Below are 20444 nucleotides of genomic sequence, written 5' to 3'. Positions count from 1 at the left end.
TCGTTCACTATGAAATTACCAAATAATCGTANGGGGGCCAAAATCTTAATTAAGACTGAACCAAAAAGTACATAAATATAATCATTATCTTCTTCAGAGGTACTCGTGTATTTTTTTCACAGTCTGGTAGATTAAATAAGAAATAGTTTTGTCTGTACGCGTTGAATGTTGATACATCCATCCCTTGCTCGAGTATAAATTATGAAACTGAAATTGAAATTATGAGGAGATAATAACATCGAAACATTTTGAAATTTTGTGCTTAATAATATACTATCATTTATAGAACCATGGCTGATAATGCCCACAAGGCAACAACGGAAGAACTTGTCAGGTATATTTAAGAAATTGTTATTGTACGCTTTTTGTACCATCCCCCCTCCCCTCTACCACTCAGAAATTGTCTTAACCTAACCTAACGGGCTAAAATAATATTAATTGAGTAATATTAACTTTCCTAAAAACTAGTTAAAATCAAGGTTATGTAAAATTTATTGGAGGAGGNGGGGGGGGGTTGTACAAAAAGCGTTCTCAGTACAGACCCCAAAAACCTAGGTGAAAATAGTTGTTACTTGCGGGGAATTTAGAATCATTCGACAATTAGATTTTCCCCTGCGCATTTATTTCAAATTACAGTCAAAAACTGACCTCTTTGCGTTCTATGTGTAATACTTATCTGTCTTTGAAATGTCTGATCTGTAAGTTTGTAACTTATAAAATGTCATTTTTGTCAAATGTCCCAGCCGCAATATATTTGGTTATTTTATCTAGCATAGAAGAAACAGTTTATTTTTTATTTTAGTATTTATATGTTCATATGATAATAGATAAACGTTGCCGCTTAAACAAAACAATACTTCTTAATGTAAAATAACATAAAATATTTTAATGCTTTAGACATCTTGAAGTTCGGAAGAAGCTGGATGGTAAGTATTTAATATTTTTTACCTTTAATATAACTGTGTCTGTAAACTGCACAGCGTACGGTGCAAAACGACAATTTTTAATCTCTAAAATAAAGAATTTGTACAAAATTAAATTTAAGAAATTTTTTGGGGTACCTTTGAGGAGCGAGTGTTGGCATGCTATGCCTAAAAATTCTTTAAAATGAAATCTTTGAATTTCAAAACTTTCAAAAGAAAAGAAGATTATGATACAAGGTTACCCATAACGGATGAAACTTCAGAGATGACTGAACGAAATTTACATTGTTTTCTTCCTTAAATTCGTGACAGAATCTTGTTCCTTTCATTTACAAGTTACAAAAAAAACTCAACAAAAGGCTTTATTCTAAACATAAAGCTTAATTTACCCTTAGAATCGTCATATTTGAATACTGCATGTCGGCTTTACAGTCTCAATTTTTGTGGATATCCCTGTATCTTCCCCATCCATTAATTGCGCACAGCGTGTAAGGGTTAAACACTGTCTATTTTGTGCAAACGAATCCGGAGTCTAGTCTTAAATATAGAGTACAGTGAGAAGCAGAAAACTGGATTAGATATGCGACAAGAAAGCAATAGTAAGCGGATTTGAGGTTTTTACTTAACTTAGCAAACATTTACACCAGTAACTTATTTTATCAGCCAATAAGTTAAAAGGGTCTGCTAACACTGAACAACTGTGTATTTCATGTGCATTGGACTATTTAATTCTTGAGACTTAAAGCCGTCTTCATATTCTAGAGTTTTCAGGTTCTCACTGTATGAATCACTGTTTAGGCTAATAATTGAATAAATGACCCATTGAGGCACTTCAGTTGTATTTCTTTTAGATTTGGAAGGTTTCAATGTTTAGTGTGTTAAATAGGATGTTGCCACTCTGATCTGGATCATTAGATCTGCTTTACATATCCTAATTTAATGGGCCATAGCTTAGTTGGTTTTAGAGGTTTTTGGACTTAAAAGTCATCACAAAAACTTCTTCGGACTTGCAGCATCATTTCAAAACTGTTTTCTGCATTTATATCGGATTATCCTAAAAAAAACGGGAAGCAACCTACGATAGTTTTTGGTTCGATTACGGTTCATATTTGATTTCTAGTTCTCTTATATTTAATCTCCGGGTTCTTAATTTGGCATATTGTAAAAAAAGTCAAATTTTTGTAAAACCTCTTAAAAGTCCTTAACCCCAACGTTTTCGAAAGGCGAACCTAGCTCTGTCCTATCACCAGTCACTACCCATATGTAAAGGACTATTTCCCCACTTGAAAGGGGTACTTTGAGGTTTTTGGGGGCACTGCTGTGTATGCAGGCGTGGGGATGGGGGAGGGGATTACGGGGCTGGGAGAATCCTTAACAGGAAGACTACTTAAAGACTAAAGTTATGATTTAAAATTGTGCATTGTAAACAGGCCCATTTAACACTTTTTAACACTGTTTAAATAATTTGTTGCAACTTTGTATATTCTCTTTTATGAATAACCTTATTGTGGTTGAAAAAAATAGATGTAACCATGGAAATGAGAAAATAACTTTTTTATTTTAGCTCTGAAATTAGCCAGAGCAGCTCAACGATCTGACGAAGCAGTAGGAGGGGCGGCTGCTGGAGCTGGTGATGCTGCCGTTGGTGGAGGAGCGGCGGCTCCTGGAAGATTGGCTCCGAGAATTGGAGGAATAATTTCATGGATATTTTTTTTAAATCATGAAACCGTATTGTTAGCAACGTCTAGGAATGACACTTTAAGCCTTTTCAGGGGAAAATATGTTTCGCAAGAGGGGGGGGGGAAGAAAAGTAATTTTTCGAAATATTAACACCACTTATCCAGTACAAGGCCTCCATGTTTAACAATAATCTTTCTAAAATGATGGATTTACACCCACCTTTACTTAGGAATTAATGATCATTAAAACTTCATATCCTGGATTCTCTTATTGGGGTCTCAATGTTTTAATTTATTAAGGATTATTCCTGCAACCAATCTATTTCGTAAAACTTCAAACTGTCCTTATTAACGTAATATTATTTATTTTGGGTAAATTTAAATAACATTTGGTCAAACAAGATATTTACTATGGCAGGTTCAAAATCAGTGATAACAAGTGAATTTTCTTGTGTATGAAGTATGAGTAAGATTCTATCTATCACATGAAACAAATCTTGCTGAAGGAATGGGAAGAGCTGCTTTCATAGAATCCATCAAGAGGAATAAGTAAGTTTTTGTAAATTTTACAAAGATTCGGGAAAATTTGTTATTAACTGATACTTCATTTTCCACAGAAATTAAAAATGTCCATCGCAAATAGGGTTTAATGATTATGAAAGTGAAAATGTTGGAAAACATATTAGTATGGGTATTGCTTAAACCCGCTTGAATATCAGAGTTCAAATAAATTACAGAAAAATAACAAAATTTGAAATTTACCGAGTTAAGGTCGACTAATCCAAGTGCTAGTCATAACCATCGTTACACATGTGCAATTAAACATTGTTTTTAGAACCTTTTCTATATACTGTTATTTTATTTTGATTTGGAATCAGAATACGTCTAATTATAGTTATGAAATCTAACATACGGTCTTAACTTTGAAGATTTACTGAGAATGTTTTGAATTTTTAGTATTTCTGCGTAAAATCAAAACTAGAGGAGCTACGAGGCTACAAAGCCGTATCAGTAATAATGCAAATCTCATGTGACTTACAAGGATAGTTTACTGAAATTTAAACAACCAACAATGTTGATTTTATTTATCATTTTGAAATTGCTTTTAGAATATATCTTTCAGTGCTGACCTGGCTGCAAAAGGAGTACACAATGAAGAGCTTGGGAAGTATCTCAGTGATCAAGGGTAATTCTTAAAAAAATGAGATTAAGAAAAATATTCGAAAGGAATCATTCCAAAAAATTCTAGAGCATATTGTCCTGTGTACTTATATATATATTTTTGTGTTGTCTGCCTAAAATGGCTGTAATAATGGCCGCCAATTATTTGAGAGACATTGCATTGCTTTTGAGCTGAGAATTTATTGTGAAAAATTTGTAAAATATTAATTTAAAAATTAAGTTTGATTATAATGTTTTGTTTAGCTTACTCCTGAATTTACAAGAACATGTGCCAATTGTTATTCCTCCTGCTATCACTGTTCCTTCAGCTAGCACTGCTCCTCCGAGCTCAGCTCCAACTGTTCCTGCTTCTGCCAGGTTTAATATTTAACTAAAAGACAATTGTGTATTTAAACAGAGCTTTGAACTGCTGTGTTGGATACGCATAATCTTGGCGGCTTGATCTTGATGTCCACGGTGTGCACTTTAAAATTGAGAACCAATGCTTTCAGTTCAGTTATTCCTTCCTGATCAAAGATCCCCTCAGCCCTTGAAAAGGGTACAGTTTCCGCGTGGGATATAGAAAAAAGATTAAATTAATCTGCAGATAACAAACGATCAAGGTCAAGCATTGAAATTGATATGCAAAAAAGTTTCCAGCTCAATTTGTCCCAAAAAACATGGGAATTAAGTGACCATACGAAATATTCTAAGTAAGCGTAGTTTTACAAATTATTGCAACGGTCAGAATAAAGTAACGTCTGCCTAGAGTATATTTGATGTAAACGTCAAAGGTTGTTTTATTCTACAAAACCTTGTAGAATGGTTTGTTTGTTCACCTAGGAATAATCTGAACGGGCATTGAACACCCATTACACCAAAAAATGCCTCATTGCACCATTTTGATGCATAAAATCGTAGTTCATAAAATTAGCCACAACTAGTGTCATAGTCCATAAAATCCGTCACAAATAGTGTTGTAGTCCATAAAATCCGTCACAAATAGCGTTGTAGTCCTTAAAATCAGTCACAAATCGTGTTGTAGTCCATAAAATCAGTCACAAATAGTGTTGTAGTCCATAAAATCAGTCACAAATAGTGTTGTAGTCCATAAAATCCGTCACAAATAGTGTTGTAGTCCATAAAATCCGTCACTAAAGTATCTTAGTCCAAAAAATCTGACAACATGTAGAATTACACCTGTCCCAAAATGTCAAGATAAACTTTTATCTTGTATGCAATCAAAATACAAACGAAACAAATTCTTAACTCTAGCATTCTAATCGATTTAGTAGGTATCAGCAGCATCATTTAGAAAAACTATATTAATTGTCGATCACTTCTCATGTTTATTAAGACAACCTGTAATCCTGGTGTCAACAATCAACAATGCAAGAATTTAAATATTTAAGGTTTTTCATATCAAGGAACTGTTGTATTTTTTATTCTATTTTGGAAGATTTTTTTAGCTTGGAAATTTTTTAATGAATTTTTTGCACTGCTATTATCACATTAATTATCACGCATGATTTTTTCCTTCTTCCCTGCGCAGAAAAAAATGCTTCAGTTCCTCAACAGACACAAATTTAGAATAAAGTAATTTGTTCCCATCTCCTCAGTGGCATAAAAAAAATTGAGGCCAACTCAAAGAGCAAAGTTTTGAAAACTAATAGATTTTTCTTACAGAGCCCGTATTCTGGAGAGGGCTAGGCAGATGGCTGAAGCGAAAGCCAGAAATAAACTTCTCGATCCATCGTCGACCACTAAACCTGAAAATATATCTCGGAACGATTCTGGAAACAATACTCAGAATCTGTCTGGGAATACAACCCAGAATCAATCTGGGAATACTGCCCAGAATCAAGGAAATACAACTCTGAATGTATCTGAGAATTCTCTGGTAGTCACTGCTTCTACCCACAACTTATCTGGGTTATCTGAAAGTAAAACCAAGAATTTGACAGATGAAGGTAATACAAATGGTAACCTGTATTGGTTTCCCCGGCTATGTATATAAATTTTAAAAAAATTATTTCTACTTAATTAAAGCTTTTGGGAAAAAGGCATACAAAATTTTTTTATTTTTCCTTGAGAAAAAAGGAATACTCTATTCATATTTTCCACACTAGTATCTCATCATCCCCCCTCAACCTCGTATTTCCCCTTGCAGATAATAGACTAAAATCGTTGAATTGGGAAAAAAGTTTAGGTAGGAATAAAGGTTTGCTTGGCCAGGTAAATTGGGTTTAAAGTATCAAAATTCAATAAGAGTTTGAAACTTATCATTTTTCCTTTTAAATCTTTAAATATCATAGCCCCATGTATTACAGGGATATGTTTGTTCAGGTATTGTATCCGGGAGCTTTGGAACCTCTACTCATGCCGGTACAGATGGTACAGCTGGTACAGCTGGTACTGGCGAGCTAGTGGACAGGGACAAGTTCTCCCTCCTCCCAACCTATCCTCCAAAGAAGAGAGGAGAAAAGGGAAGGGAGTTCAACGCTTCCGCAAATATTGTCAGGTCAGGCTACTGGCGGAACTGAAATTCTAATTTTTAATTTTGTAAATATTAAGAACTAGGCTCTTCTTTTTTATCTATATATATAAAGTTGTAATCTCTGTTTGTCTGTCTGTTTTTCCGATCATAACTCAGAAACCTCTTGACTGATTTGCCTAAAATTTTGATTGGGCAGCTCGGGAGACCCATAAGAATGTTCTTAACTTGGTTTTGAGATTCTAAGTTGATTGTGTTTACATAAATAGGAAAAAATCGGGTAATTGACGGGAGTAACTTTAGTAACCTTGGGAGGGCTGGGTTCCCAAGCTAGTTCATTATAGAACAATAACAAATGAGTTCGTGGATTTTCAAATTTTTTTTTAATTCTGCTCTTCCATAAACCTTCCCTGTGATGAATGTATGAATGTGAGGTCCCACACAAAAATTGTTCCAAATCGGATCTGCCGTTTTGACGTTTACAGGATTCAAACAGACTTGTAAAGTATATAAATAGAAGGTTCCAGTCATTTATCTATCATTAGTCGAACCCTGAAATAATAACTGTGCGACGTAAAAACAAGATAGAATCTATCAAACCTTTACTACAGTATTGCAAGAATTACTTATTTACAATTTTGTTTGGTCTTGAAGTTTTTAAAGATATATTTTAGTTAAACTCTCTTAAAAGCCCTAAAAAAGGTCAATTCTTAGTTAAGCTCCCTTAAAGCCCTTAAAAAAGGTAAAGTGAAAAACGTTTGTCCATAATAATAACAAGTTATATTTTTGTCTGTCTGTCCTTAATTAAGTCGTGTAAATCTTAAATTTGTCTACTAATAACTAGTTGCTCAAAAAATTGTTGATCAAATGGCATGAGCAAAATGTCAGTCCCAAACACGTCGGTTTGACCATGATGTAAATCCAGTTTTATTATCTTATGATACTGTTGATAGTCAACTTTTCTTCTTAAAAAAGTATGCTTATTCCCATTTTTAAAACATATTTAAATGATACAGATAAAAAAAAATAAAGAAAATGCCGGGAAAGGATGAGTTTGTACAAAGTAAAGTTATAAATCATATCAGAAACATTCATAACCATATATATGTAGGATATATATTATATATTAAACTTTAACCAGAATATTGAGCCAATAAATTGTGATATACACAAAACATAGGACTACAAAGAAGATCTGTAGAGTGTAGATATCTATTTTGGTTTCTGAATGCAAATTCTATGGAAGGAGTTCTTTAATGCTAATTTTAGGGACTTTTAAATAGAGTTACAAGCAATTCATGACAGTACCATTTAAACTGTTCGACTTTTGTTCACTTAAAAATTAAAGAGGGAGGGAAGGCACACCACACCTTTTTTCATGCGACCACAACTTACAAATATTTCACCCGACCACACCTTTTTCCGTCCGGCTTTTCATGCGACCACAATTTACAAATATTTCACCCGACCACGCCTTTTTTGTCCGCCTGTGTTAACATTTTTTTAAGTACTTAACATGATTCAAACCTGTTTTTTTTAAGAGGAACATCTTAGAAAGATACAGTAGACATACAATTTTTTATTTTTTGTATCACTCAAGCAAAATAAAACCAATTGCTATGCTTACTAATAATATAATGTAAAATCACCTAAAAGTTGCAGATTAGTAGTTAAATAAGCAAACAACAGAAATGTGTGGTCAGGACAAAAAATAGGTGAGGCAGACATATTTTCCGTTTTGTACTAATTTGGGCTTTTATATAGTTTGTAATCTAAGCTTATAACTTTAAAAACGCCTTTAAAATAACAACAAAAAACGTGCGTTACATCCTATAATTTATCAACATTAATAATTTTATTTTTCCCACCCTTTCAGTCATTTAAAAAATTATTTAGCACTCTAACCACAGAAGTAAGAAGACTTTGATCTGAAGCTGAAAATTGAACATGTATTACAACTCCATACTTTTGCTGTAAGAACTTTTCCAAGCCCGGCTAAATGTAGTTTCCGGCCCCCCCCCCCCCCCATCATTTCAGACTTATGAGACGTTTTTACGGTACATATTTGTTCAGCAAGAGCGCAAATCAATCTTTAAAATTCTCATAGATTGTTCATTTTTGGGGGATCATTTTGGGAATCGGTGTAAAAAAATTATTCAACGACGATTTAAAATGTATTAAATAAAACAAAATTAAAGTTAACTATTAACATCAAAAAAAAGTAATCTTATTCAGTTATTGGTTTCTGTAATGTCTCTTTGTTCACAAACTTGTATTGGAAAATTTTGAATATATGTGTATTCTGATAAAATGATGTGCGCTTAAGATGGTACAGAGCGTCTCATATCATATTAGATTATCTCCAATCTTTAACACCAAAATAAACCCTTACTACTCGAAAAACTTATCATTTTCCGCAAGAAAATTCTTATATAAGCCTTATATTATTTTTCAAAATGATTCATTCTAATTAAATTTTCTAATTAGTCCCAAAATTCGTAATTTAGACACTTTCTCGGTCTAATATGATGTGGGACACCCTGTAGACTATCATATATAGGGTTCTTTGTCTTTAACTATGAATCTGATGTTCTTGTTAATAAATCGATGGAATGAAAATTATATATGAATATTTAAGATAAGAATACAAGGTTCTTCTGCACTTGCTTGGTCCACGTTGGTACGTGGGTCAAACAGTTTTTACCTCACATCATGGTTGTTTCTTCTCTCTGGTTCTATATCAACTGTGTCTAGCCTGCTTTTTGCAGATTGCCAAATTCAGGGCAAATTAAAAAATAGTATTATTTGACAATATAAACGCTTTTAGGCATAAAAAAGATATACAAGTGAAAACATGAAAACATGTTAATAACTTTTGTTTCAAGGGATCTAAACACCCCGTTAGCTTGCCAGCAGAATACTGCGCAAAACATGCACACAGGCTGGTTTTTTTGCACAGGCTTGTTTATTTCTTATACTTTAAAATTCATATTTTCTTGTTCATTGTCATTTTTCATAAAGGAAGCATGATATAAAGTCTATGGTAGTAACTTTTACGTGAAATCCAAACTATTGGGATCCCAAACGACTATCAATTAATGTTCAAGATATTGGGATACAAATGAGATAGAACCAATTGGGAGTAGGTAAAATAGGTTGGGAATTGGTAAGGATATTAACTAAAGATGAAGTTGGGATTTGGATGGAAATCAGCTTGAGAGAAATTTGGGATTGGAATATTTGGTATTGGGAATCAATGAGTGTTAGGATGAAAAGAAGGGTTGTTATATTGGTAGGTAGAGTAATCTGGAATTTGAGAACCACTGTATTGGAAGATAATAAGAAATATATTGAAACATAGAACAAAAGTATACAGATAGAATAAAATAATTGTATGTAAAACTTGGAAAGAATGATAAGCAGCCTTATAGGGATGAAGACAACATTTTGAAAGTAATGAATGGATTATTGTTAAGTTAGAATAAGAGAGAGAAAAGAATACAAAAATCATCTTTAAAATCGTTCAATAACCCGATTCAAGCATTTTCTGCAGATTTCCTAGAATTTTTATTGAAAAGACGACATATGAAAAATTTGAAGAAATCTGCGAGACAATTCTGCAGCCTTATTTATAAAAAATAATACAAAGATATTAGATATGTGGGGTTAGGTTAGGTAAAGCCGATTTCTGGGCCAAGCGCTGTGGCTAAGACAGGCTATAGGGCCTTATTTATCAAAAATATTACAATGTTATCCAATAAGTAAGTTAAGGTCAGGTTAGGTTAAGACAATTTCTGGGCCGAGCCCTGAGACTAGGACAGGCTAGGGGGCCGAACGCTGCAGCCTTATAATATAATGATATCCGATATGTCTGTACAGCTCCCCCCCCCCCCTTCGATTTCTCATAAATGCAATTTTATCTTAATTTTAACGTTGTACCCTGTATATATTTATTAATTTATAGTTAAAGGACTTACCTTTATCATTACTAGACAGTTGGAGATATACTCTGAATACTAATGGTTGTGTTAATCATTAATTGGTAGAGAAACAGATTCACTCATCAGAGAATTTTAAGTGCAGGTTTGAGATTTCTGAGAAAACACTTCTGCAGTTTTGGCATTGTTACTCTCAGTTCAACATTGCCGGTCTACTCCCTACTCCCTTTAAAGCTTTTTAAGTTGCATTGTTCTGTTTACAGGTTGACCGTGAAGCAGGATATGGGGGTATATGAGTATAGTGTTCAATTCAATCCTCCCATGGATAATATCAGAGAGAAGAAACGTCATATCCGGAGGTTTACGGATACCATAGGTTAGCTCTCATAGATATCACGGATAATTTTATTCTTTATGTTGAAAGTATTGAAATTACTTAAATTTTTATAATTCGACTTGGAAGACATATTATAAACGCTGAAGATTGAAAAGTTTTATCCCAAAATAGACAAGGTCTAGAAATGTAGTTTGCAATTTTTTAAATGGAACGTCAATATTAACATGGGGAGGGGGGGGGGGCACGTTTCTAGCAATCACAATTACCGTGTTGTGTATACTAGCAAGCAAGATTCAGTTAATGAGCAAATAAGTTTGATATATTAATGAAATTCAGAAAAATATGTTTAGGAGCTACATACAAGTTTGATGGTGCTACGCTATGGTTACCGATTCTCCTACGCAAGCTTCATAATGTGTTCAGCATAACCTCAGAGTCTGGTATGAATTCCTTTTCATTGTTTTTCCTGTTTATTGTTACTCAAGATTTTTAAACGATATTGATTGATTTGAAAATAACTATGTATGATACATATAAGAAGTTTCAAAACTTTCATCCATAATTTAACAAACATTGTAAAAAAAATGGATTTCGTTCACTACGGGATCTTTATACCTAAACCAGTTCCTGGGCGATCCTAATATGTCACAGTAAAATATAATCAAACCTTAACCACGACCACCTTGGTTTATCCAACCAATTACATTGTTATTGTTGGATCCAGGTGAGCCAGTGCTGGTAACTATCCGTCCAGTTCGTCGAGTTGAGTTAAAAAATGCTCTGCATTTTTTCAATGTTCTCTTCAACAAGATAATGGAGATACTCAAGGAAAGATAAAATATAAATTAATCACTTTAAACTCCCCAACCAATATTCTTATGAATTTTATACATGGGAGGGGGGTGGGTAAAGGGTTCTTTTTTTAAGCATAAAAGGAATTATGTACATTGACAAAATTTTAAATGAAATATTTCATTCATAGACAAATGATATTTATTTGGTATTAAAAACTTTGACTATATTTTCTGTCTGCTAATAGTTCGTGGAGATCAAGAGGAATCACTATGATCCTTTAGGTGAGGACTTTTAAACTTTAGTTTTACTCCTGTATGATATTGTTAAATTTAGGGGACTAATATTGGACTAGATTTATCAAAGATATTGGATGCGGATTAAGGAATTAAGTGAGAAAGGTTTTGCAATATAGTTCCGTCAACTGATATATTTCAGTATTCCATAATGTAGAATTCTCATATTTCTGGATTTTCAGTGATGGAGAAATAAAATATATTTCGTTGTATCTTGATGGTACCAAAAGCATAATCTCAACTGACCCTTCATGCAAAGATGGCAATGTCCTATTCACAACAGCACCTTGGCGTCTGAAAGATTTTGTAGGGTTTTATTCTTATTGAGTGTTTATTATGATAATTCTAATATGTTACAGTTGAAACAAGCAATTCACTTGTGTAGAGAAATCACAATTGAAAATAATCCGTTTTCAAAATTAAAATCATTGTTATCTAATTCCATACTTGATCAGACAATGCTTTTAAGGGTGCTGTTGTGAATCTGGAATTGCCGGCTTGCATGGGGGGTGTTTCGCTACTTAGCGATTTCCCTAAAGATCTAATATATATACCGTGTGGTATTTCTCAGGACCGGATCGTAAGACTCCCTTCTCTCAACGCTCTTCATAATAAAAGGATGATAGTAAGGTTCCGAACGTTTATTTCTCTGAGCCTTCAATCTAAATAAGTTTAATAAACCCACAGAAAAAGCTTTGAGTGATAAATCATACAAATACAACAAATAATTTACTCAGGCATTAAAAAACTGTGGCTAGTAACCAACAAACACATATATAAATATCAATCATACTATAATCAAAACGATAAGCATAAGTATATATAAAAATAGTTACCACAGTGATCCCAGAATTCTGGACACGGCTAAACTTGCAAAACGAATAAACATATACTGATATAAATTATTTACTACTCCGCGAGAAATCTTGCGCCTGCGTAGTCAGTCTGTAAACAGTTCCTAAAACTAGTTCTTTCACAATACATTCCGTACAGATCTTCAGGGAGAACTCAGAAATACACAGGGGCGATAAGCAGACTTTATACACGCAGCATGGCTCGCGTAACAGGGGGTCACTTAAAATTACGCTTATAGACCCTTTAAGTATGAATGATTTCCCTTGTGATTTAGCTCCAATGATGGTTCCGCAGCATAAGCTTGAGATCTGGCCTGGATATGTATCAAGAGTTCATGAAACTGATGGAGGACTGATGCTCATCTGCGATACTTCATTTAAAGTTCTCCGGTAGGTTTTAAAACTGCCACCCATATACCATTATCTTACAAACCTTAGTTCAGAGAAGCAAAGATGACGTTAATTCTTGAGAAATTTAAAACTTGTAAAATCATCGAGTTCGTCCTACTTCTACAAAGGAACAAACTCTTAACTACTTCTAGGAATGAATTTGCTTATGATATCATCCGTGAGGTGACAAAGAGAGGTGGAGGTAATCTCAAGAATACTCTGGAGAAGGTTCTTGTTGGACAGGTGAGATATCATTCACTAAGTTAAAAAATTACAGAATAAAAAAGTTTTTTTTTTACATTTTCCCATACTTGACCTTAAAAACTTAGATGTAGGAGGCACAAAAATCTATACATTGAACTACCTTTATTTCCTTCATAAAAATTTTCAACCATTCGATTATCTTTGATCAAAAACATTTTTCGTTCAAGGTTTAAAGTTTTTTGATATTTCTTTTAAGGTTGATAGCAACTGAATTTTATTAAAAGAGTTCATCTCAAAAGTTACACTGTAGTTCTGGTGGTTTCCTTAGAATTACTGGAAAATGTTTTGATTGAGTGTCTGGATAGATGGATTATAGTAGAATATATCAGTTTCCAATATTTGTCAAGGAAGTAGAATTTTACGTCATTATTCAAAACCTCAGGAGCTCTCTACAAATTTCAGCCATTTATTTACCCCCCCCCCCCCCCCCGTCACTTGACAAAATTGGTTGCAGTTTGCTAGCAAACTTTGAAACCACTTAAATTTTTTTTCCGCAAACACTTCAAATATTCAGTAATAAAGCATTAACATGAACACTTGATGTCAAAAGCTAGGAAATATATGTATAATAGATTTTTATGAAGAAAAAAATTTACCTTAAAATAGTAATCTTTGCTGCAATGCATAGTATACATTTAATTTTGATGTGGATCCTCACAGGGGAATAAATGGATCCAGATCATGAACATTAATTTAAGATTTACCGATTTTTTAACAAGAAGAGTTTTTAGATTATTTTTCTTACTTTCCCCCCCTGATTTTTATGCAAAAACTTGATGAACCATTTAAAGATAAGAACATTTTTGATAATCTCTCCGTTTTCAATAGTTCAGATTTGAGTTTTGAGGGCAAAAGATTTTTCAGTTTTTGGTTGATATTTTGCCCTTGGATCTGGATCCGGATCAAGGAAGCTAAAATGTTGAGGATCCAATGGATTTGAATCCTATGTTCTGCTTTGCTGACTACTCATGGTTTCACCAATATTTAGCACAAGAATGAGGGAATCGAAAATCATTCCATGCTGAAACAAACCTACCCAAATTGCATAGTTTTCGAATAAAATAAATACTTTTGAATTTAATGCATATTTGTTGCCCTAGATTGTAATGACTGAGTACAACAAGGCACAAACCTACAGAGTAGATGAGATAGATATGGAAACAACTCCTCAAAGCTCCTTCATTAATTATAGAGGTAGATCATAATTTATCCTCTATATTGATTACTGATACTTCATCTTTTAACACCCTACATGCAGTACACATTTCTGAAGTGTAGTACATGTACGTACAAAAAAAAGAGAACCATACTGTAAATGACCAATTTCCAAGAGAAACCCATGTTTATCTCTTATTATGGATGGGAACCATTATTAATTGGAAAGGCGATTCAAATAATTCCAAAGTCACTTGAAATTGCTTCTACAGTTCCTTAAAGCAGAACTCCTTGTTCAGGCGAGTCTCAGACCTACATCAACTACTACAAGAATAAGTGGAACATTGATATTAAGGACCATGAGCAGCCCATGATTGTATTCAGGTAGATATGATTTATTTACGTAACTTAACAATAAAATTCAGGTGTTTTATGGCTAATGCGTTATCTAATATTCCATTGTGCATGTGTCCCGGAATTGTAATTCATAATGTTCTGCGCTTTATCATATTCGGGATGTAAAATCATCAAAAAAAATTCGTGTTTTCTTTCTAGAGGACTTTTTAGCAGCAAAAGAAGTTTTTTGCCTAGCCTAAGAATATTACTGATTTGTTTTACTTCTATTTCTTCAAGAATACAACTATTCTTTACTTCTTACACTCATTTTATAGAAATACAACAAGAACTGTATTAACCTCGCCATATATCATGCAATTGTTTTTTGTCTTGGTACATAACTGCATTTATGTTTTTTGTAATATCATACAAATTTGTTTTTGTCTAGGTACATAACTGCATTTATGTTTTTTGTAATATGCAAATTTGTTTTTTGTCTAGGTACATAACTGCATTTATGTTTTTTGTAATATCATGCAAATTTGTTTTTGTCTAGGTACATAAATGCATTTATGTTTTTTGTAATATCATGCAAATTTGATTTTGTCTAGGTACATAACTGCATTTCTGTTTTTTTGTAATATAATGCAAATTTGATTTTGTCTAGTTACATAACTGCATTACTGTTTTTTGTAATATCGTGCAAATTTGTTTTTGTCTAGGAACATAACTGCATTATGTTTTTTGTAATATCATGCAAATTTGTTTTTGTCTAGGAGAATAACTGCATTACTGTTTTTTGTAATATCCAGGGTGGCCTAAATGTACGGATTGTACGGATTTTTTATTTTGTAACCCTAAAATTGTACGGATTGTACGGATTTTTATCTTGGAAATACACTGGTTTTTTTATTTTAACTCATTTCAGCAAATTTTTCATGAAAATTTCAAAAAAAAAAATTTCGTCAAAATGAAGTTTAACTTATTTTCTGCATTCTAAATAATATTAGATTGATTAATGTTTCAATAGACAATAAAAATTCATTCATAATTTTCGAGATCCCACAAGTGTTCATTTGAGAATATGTTCCAGAAGTGTTCATTTGAGAATATGTTTATCTATCTGTCTATCTGTCTAGCTAACTGTCTAGCTATCTGTCTAGCTATCTGTATATCTATCTGCATGTCAGTTTATCTATCTTTTTATCTAACTGTTATTATATCCTATCAGTCTCTCTGTTTATCTATATGTGTATGTGTCTATCGGTTTCTCTTTCTATTTATCTGTCTATCTATCTGTCTGTCTGTTTATCTATCTATCTGTCTCTTTATCAGATCTGAGAACATCCTCTCAGGTTTCTTCCGTTTATCTGTAAATCTTTTCATTTTTAGTTTAATATTAACTGTCTTTTAATAGAGTGTGTAACCCCTGTACCACGCTAATTTTAATTATATTAGATCCTAAATCTACACTCCACTCTTTCTTATTATAACTTAATCGTTTGTTTGTTAAATGGCCTAATTCACACCGATCTAAACAGTTTTAAAAATTAGAATCAACGCTCTTTAGTTCTCTGGTTCTCTGGTTCTCTGGTTATCTGGTTCTCTGGTTATCTGGTTCTCTGGTTTTCTGGCTCTCTAGTTCTCTAGTTCTCTATTATCTAGTTCTCTGGTTCTCTGGTTCTCTGATTCTCTGGTTCTCTAGTTCTCTATTATCTAGTTCTCTAGTTCTCTGGTTCTCTGGTTCTCTGGTTCTTTGGTTCTCTAGTTCTCTGGTTCCCTAGTTCTCTGGTTCTCTGGTTCTCTGATTCTCTGGTTCTCTGGTTCTCTGGTTCTCTGGTTCTCTAGTTCTCTGGTTCTCTAGTTTTCTAGTTCTCCGGTTCTCTGCTTCTCTGGTTCTCTTGTTCTCTGGTTCTCTGGTTCTCTGGTTCTCTAGTTCTCTAGTTCTCTAGTTCTAGTTCTCTAGTTCTAGTTCTCTAGTTCTCTAGTTCTCAAGTTCTCAAGTTCTCAAGTTCTCTTGTTCTCTATTGTCTAGTTCTCTAGTTCTCTAGTTCTCTAGTTCTCTAGTTCTCTAGTTCTCTAGTTCTCTAGTTCTCTAGTTTTCTAGTTTTCTAGTTTTCTAGTTTTCTAGTTTTCTAGTTTTCTAGTTTTCTAGTTTTCTAGTTTTCTAGTTCTCTGGTACTCTGGTTTCCTAGTTCTCTAGTTCTCTATTATCTAGTTCCATAGTTATCTAGTTCTCTGGTTCTCTGGTTCTCTGGTTCTCTAGTTCTCTAGTTCTCTAGTTCTCTAGTTCTCTAGTTCTCTAGTTCTTGAGACAGTGATAAATAATATTTTCAAAAATGGTTTTATTTTTCTTAAATGTACGGATTGCAGGGTTTTTTTTCGAAAATTGTACTGATTGTACGGATTTTTTCAAAAAAATGTACGGATTGTACGGATTTTTTTTCGAAAATTGTACGGATTTTTTTTTCGAAAATTGTACGGATTTCTTCTGAAAATGTACGGATTTTTTCATAAAACGTTTTGGCCACCCTGAATATCATGTAAATTTGTTTTTGTCTAGGTACATAACTGCATTTATGTTTTGATATATTTGATACTCAATAAGCCTAGATATTATTAGAAACATTAAAGGAATATATGTAGTATTATGGTTTACCAGCAATACCTCATAAACCTTTATCTAAGGAGTAGCTGGGGAACATTTACTGCTTTTAACTATGAATGGGACTCCTATCAGCTTATTATCTGTCTTTATAATATCTGCAAGTCACTTCTGACACAATAAAATCTTAATCCTTAATGACCAAATGATTTAATGCAGGGTCACTTCAAATAAAGTTTTGAACCCCTTCTTGAATAAACTTTTTTTCAGGGAGAGGAGGAAAAAACAAGAAGAGTTCAACGAGGAGAGGGTAATTGATTAACAGAAATAAAAATGTTTTTCTTCATTTCTCCATTCAACTTGTCATATAATTGTTAACTTTCATGAATGATTTACTTAAAACTAATAAGGTTAAAAATAATTTAATAAAACTCAACTTACTCAAATTTAAATTCAACAAATGCTATTCCAAACATAATTATCTTACTACTAACATTAATATACATAACTATAAAGTCCATGTCTCCAACTAAAAATAAAACTGCAAATGATCTTCCAACTGCAGAATATTTTGTTTAGCTTGTCTACTTGGTTCCAGAACTGTGCAGGATGACCGGACTCACTGATGCCATGCGGGCAAATTATGGGTAATATAATTATCATCTTTTTTTCAACAAACGCCAAAGATATCATGATTTTCTTAAATAGTTTTTTTCATAAAATTTAACATTTATTTTGGTTTTGATAAATTGATAAAGGTTTGCGTCATCTCCGAAATTTAAATTGATATAATTAACGAACTGACTACTTTTTTTACTATGAAGCAACCTGCGGACTTACAACAGGGACGGGCTAGAAAAGGGTCAATTTTTTTTCAATTGAAGACTTTAAATTAAAGAATATTTTGTTTCCATGGGTTACATAAACTGTCGTGAATTGTTAGCGCTCACAAAATTCAAATTCCCTTTGGCAATCCCAGTAATGTGACAGTTTTTAATGAAGAGAATTATTTTCAGTGTAATGAAGGATGTTGCTCTCTTTACCAAAGTTTCTCCGGATCAGAGACAGCAGGTAATTATTTCTTTGGGTCAGAGATAGTTTGTAGATATTTCTTAAGATCAGAGATAGTTGGTAGATATTTCTTAGGATCAGAGATAGTTGGTAGATATTTCTTAGGATTAGAGATAGTTGGTAGATATTTCTTTGGATTAGAGATAGTTGGTAGATATTTCTTTGGATCAGAGATAGTTGGTAGATATTTCTTTGTATCAGAGATAGTTGGTAGATATTTCTTTGGATCAGAGAGCGTTGGTAGAAATTTCTTTGTATCAGAGATAGTTGATAGATATTTCTTTGGATTAGAGAGCGTTGGTAGATATTTCTTTGGATCGGAGATAGTTGGTAGATATTTCTTAGGATCAGAGAGCGTTGGTAGAAATTTCTTTGGATCAGAGATAGTTGCTAGATATTTCTTAGGATCAGAGATAGTTGCTAGATATTTCTTAGGATCAGAGATAGTTGCTAGATTTTTCTTTGGATCAGAGATAGTTGGTAGATATTTCTTTGGATCAGAGATAGTTGGTAGATATTTCTTAGGATCAGAGATAGTTGCTAGATATTTCTCAGGATCAGAGATAGTTGCTAGATATTTCTTAGGATCAGAGATAGTTGGTAGATATTTCTTTGTATCAGAGATAATTGGTAGAAATTTCTTTGGATCAGAGATAGTTGGTAGATATTTCTTAGGATTAGAGATAGTTGGTAGATATTTCTGAGGATTAGAGATAGTTGGTAGATATTTCTTTGGATCAGAGATAATTGGTAGATATTTCTTAGGATTAGAGATAGTTGGTAGATATTTCTTTGGATCAGAGATAATTGGTAGAAATTTCTTTGGATCAGAGATAGTTGGTAGATATTTCTTAGGATCAGAGATAGTTGATAGATATTTCTTTGGATCAGAGAGCGTTGGTAGATATTTCTTTGAATCGGAGATAGTTGGTAGATGTTTCTTTGGTTCGGAGAGCGTTGGTAGATATTTCTTTAGATCAGAGATAGTTGGTAGATATTTCTTTGGTTCGGAGAGCGTTGGTAGTTATTTCTTTGGATCAGAGATAGTTGGTAGATATTTCTTTGGATCAGAGATAGTTGGTAGATATTTCTTAGGATCAGAGATAGTTGGTAGATATTTCTTTGGTTCGGAGAGCGTTGGTAGATATTTCTTTGGATCAGAGATAGTTGGTAGATATTTCTTTAGATCAGAGAGTAGGCAGATTATTTCTTAAGATATTTATTTTTGAAAATGATTCTAGTTAAGTTTGGTTCAAAGAAGAAATGAAATATTTACTAAGACTGTTCCTCAAATACAGAATTATTTAGGCTCTGAAGAAATTTTTGAAGAAGGTGAATGATAATCCTGAAGCCAGTCAGATTCTTAATGACTGGGGGCTTGCTCTGGACACTGAACCAATCAGGTAATCTAATTGAATATAAAAAATGGAAAGCTTTAGATCAGATTAAAATTATGCGTCTTAGTAGAATTGAAATTCTTCAGAACTAAAGTAATTAAAAGATAATTTAGGAAATGGGCTTTATTTCATAATACATAAGGTAAGGTGAATAGGCCTTCTATGGTTCACATGTTATTAAGAATGTGGGGGAGGACGGAGCGCCGCGGTTAGTTAAATTTATTATGTTGAGAGAAGAATTGTAAAAAGTATCCTTGTCAATATCCTGACTGTTACTCTCTCCCAGGATGAAGGGAAGGATCCTAGACCCGGAGAAGCTGGTGATGGGCAAGGGATCCAAGTTCACTGTCAACTTGAAGGTTAGATTTTAACAGGGGTATATAATTTCAAGAAATCTTCTCGGGGGAATGATTTTTGATGCGCTGGGGAAAGAAGGACAACAGACGGCAAGTTGTTTCATCCTTTTGAATAGATATAATTTCCCCCGATTCAGTGAATAAAACTTGAAGAAAAAATCCTGGAATGATAAACCCTTGATTAAACCCTGATATTGATACCCTTGAATGTGTATTTATGTTGATAAATGTAATTAATGAGCTTTTTTAGCTTGTTGTTTACAGCTACTGTTCTTGGGCCAGCACTTCCAAAATATAAAATTCTGAAATTTCACAATTAAAGATTTTTTTGAAAAATTATTAATGCCACATGAACATTGCAGGGGGGGGGTAGATATTTCTTAAGATCAGAGATAG

The 20444-nt window shown here is 33.2% G+C and overlaps 1 protein-coding gene across 4 annotated transcripts in view; it reads left to right on the top strand.

Annotated features, from left to right (window-relative positions):
• The first annotated feature begins 234 nt into the window (after positions 1–234).
• The window catches only part of LOC111710476 (piwi-like protein 1), a 31405-nt gene continuing 11195 nt past the window's right edge, over positions 235–20444 (top strand). For all 4 annotated transcript variants that reach the window (XR_002767057.1, XM_023484578.1, XM_023484577.1 and 1 more), the window contains exons 1-21: positions 235–334; positions 898–926; positions 2488–2613; positions 3109–3151; positions 3726–3788; positions 4028–4141; positions 5450–5733; positions 6110–6284; positions 10459–10571; positions 10883–10972; positions 11257–11360; positions 11572–11608; positions 12750–12864; positions 13017–13107; positions 14229–14322; positions 14583–14667; positions 17495–17534; positions 17804–17871; positions 18241–18295; positions 19604–19698; positions 19979–20051. Coding sequence is in view for 3 of the 4 variants with exons in the window: in XM_023484578.1 (XP_023340346.1) it covers positions 291–334; positions 898–926; positions 2488–2613; positions 3109–3151; positions 3726–3788; positions 4028–4141; positions 5450–5733; positions 6110–6284; positions 10459–10571; positions 10883–10972; positions 11257–11360; positions 11572–11608; positions 12750–12864; positions 13017–13107; positions 14229–14322; positions 14583–14667; positions 17495–17534; positions 17804–17871; positions 18241–18295; positions 19604–19698; positions 19979–20051 (1938 nt within the window). In the remaining variant the exon portion in view is untranslated. The remainder of the gene's footprint in view (positions 335–897; positions 927–2487; positions 2614–3108; positions 3152–3725; positions 3789–4027; positions 4142–5449; positions 5734–6109; positions 6285–10458; positions 10572–10882; positions 10973–11256; positions 11361–11571; positions 11609–12749; positions 12865–13016; positions 13108–14228; positions 14323–14582; positions 14668–17494; positions 17535–17803; positions 17872–18240; positions 18296–19603; positions 19699–19978; positions 20052–20444) is intronic.

Source organism: Eurytemora carolleeae, unplaced genomic scaffold (genome assembly GCF_000591075.1).
Source record: "Eurytemora carolleeae unplaced genomic scaffold, Eaff_2.0 scaffold1069, whole genome shotgun sequence".
NCBI lineage: Eukaryota > Metazoa > Arthropoda > Copepoda > Calanoida > Temoridae > Eurytemora > Eurytemora carolleeae.
This window is presented reverse-complemented; position numbering and strand designations above follow the sequence as displayed.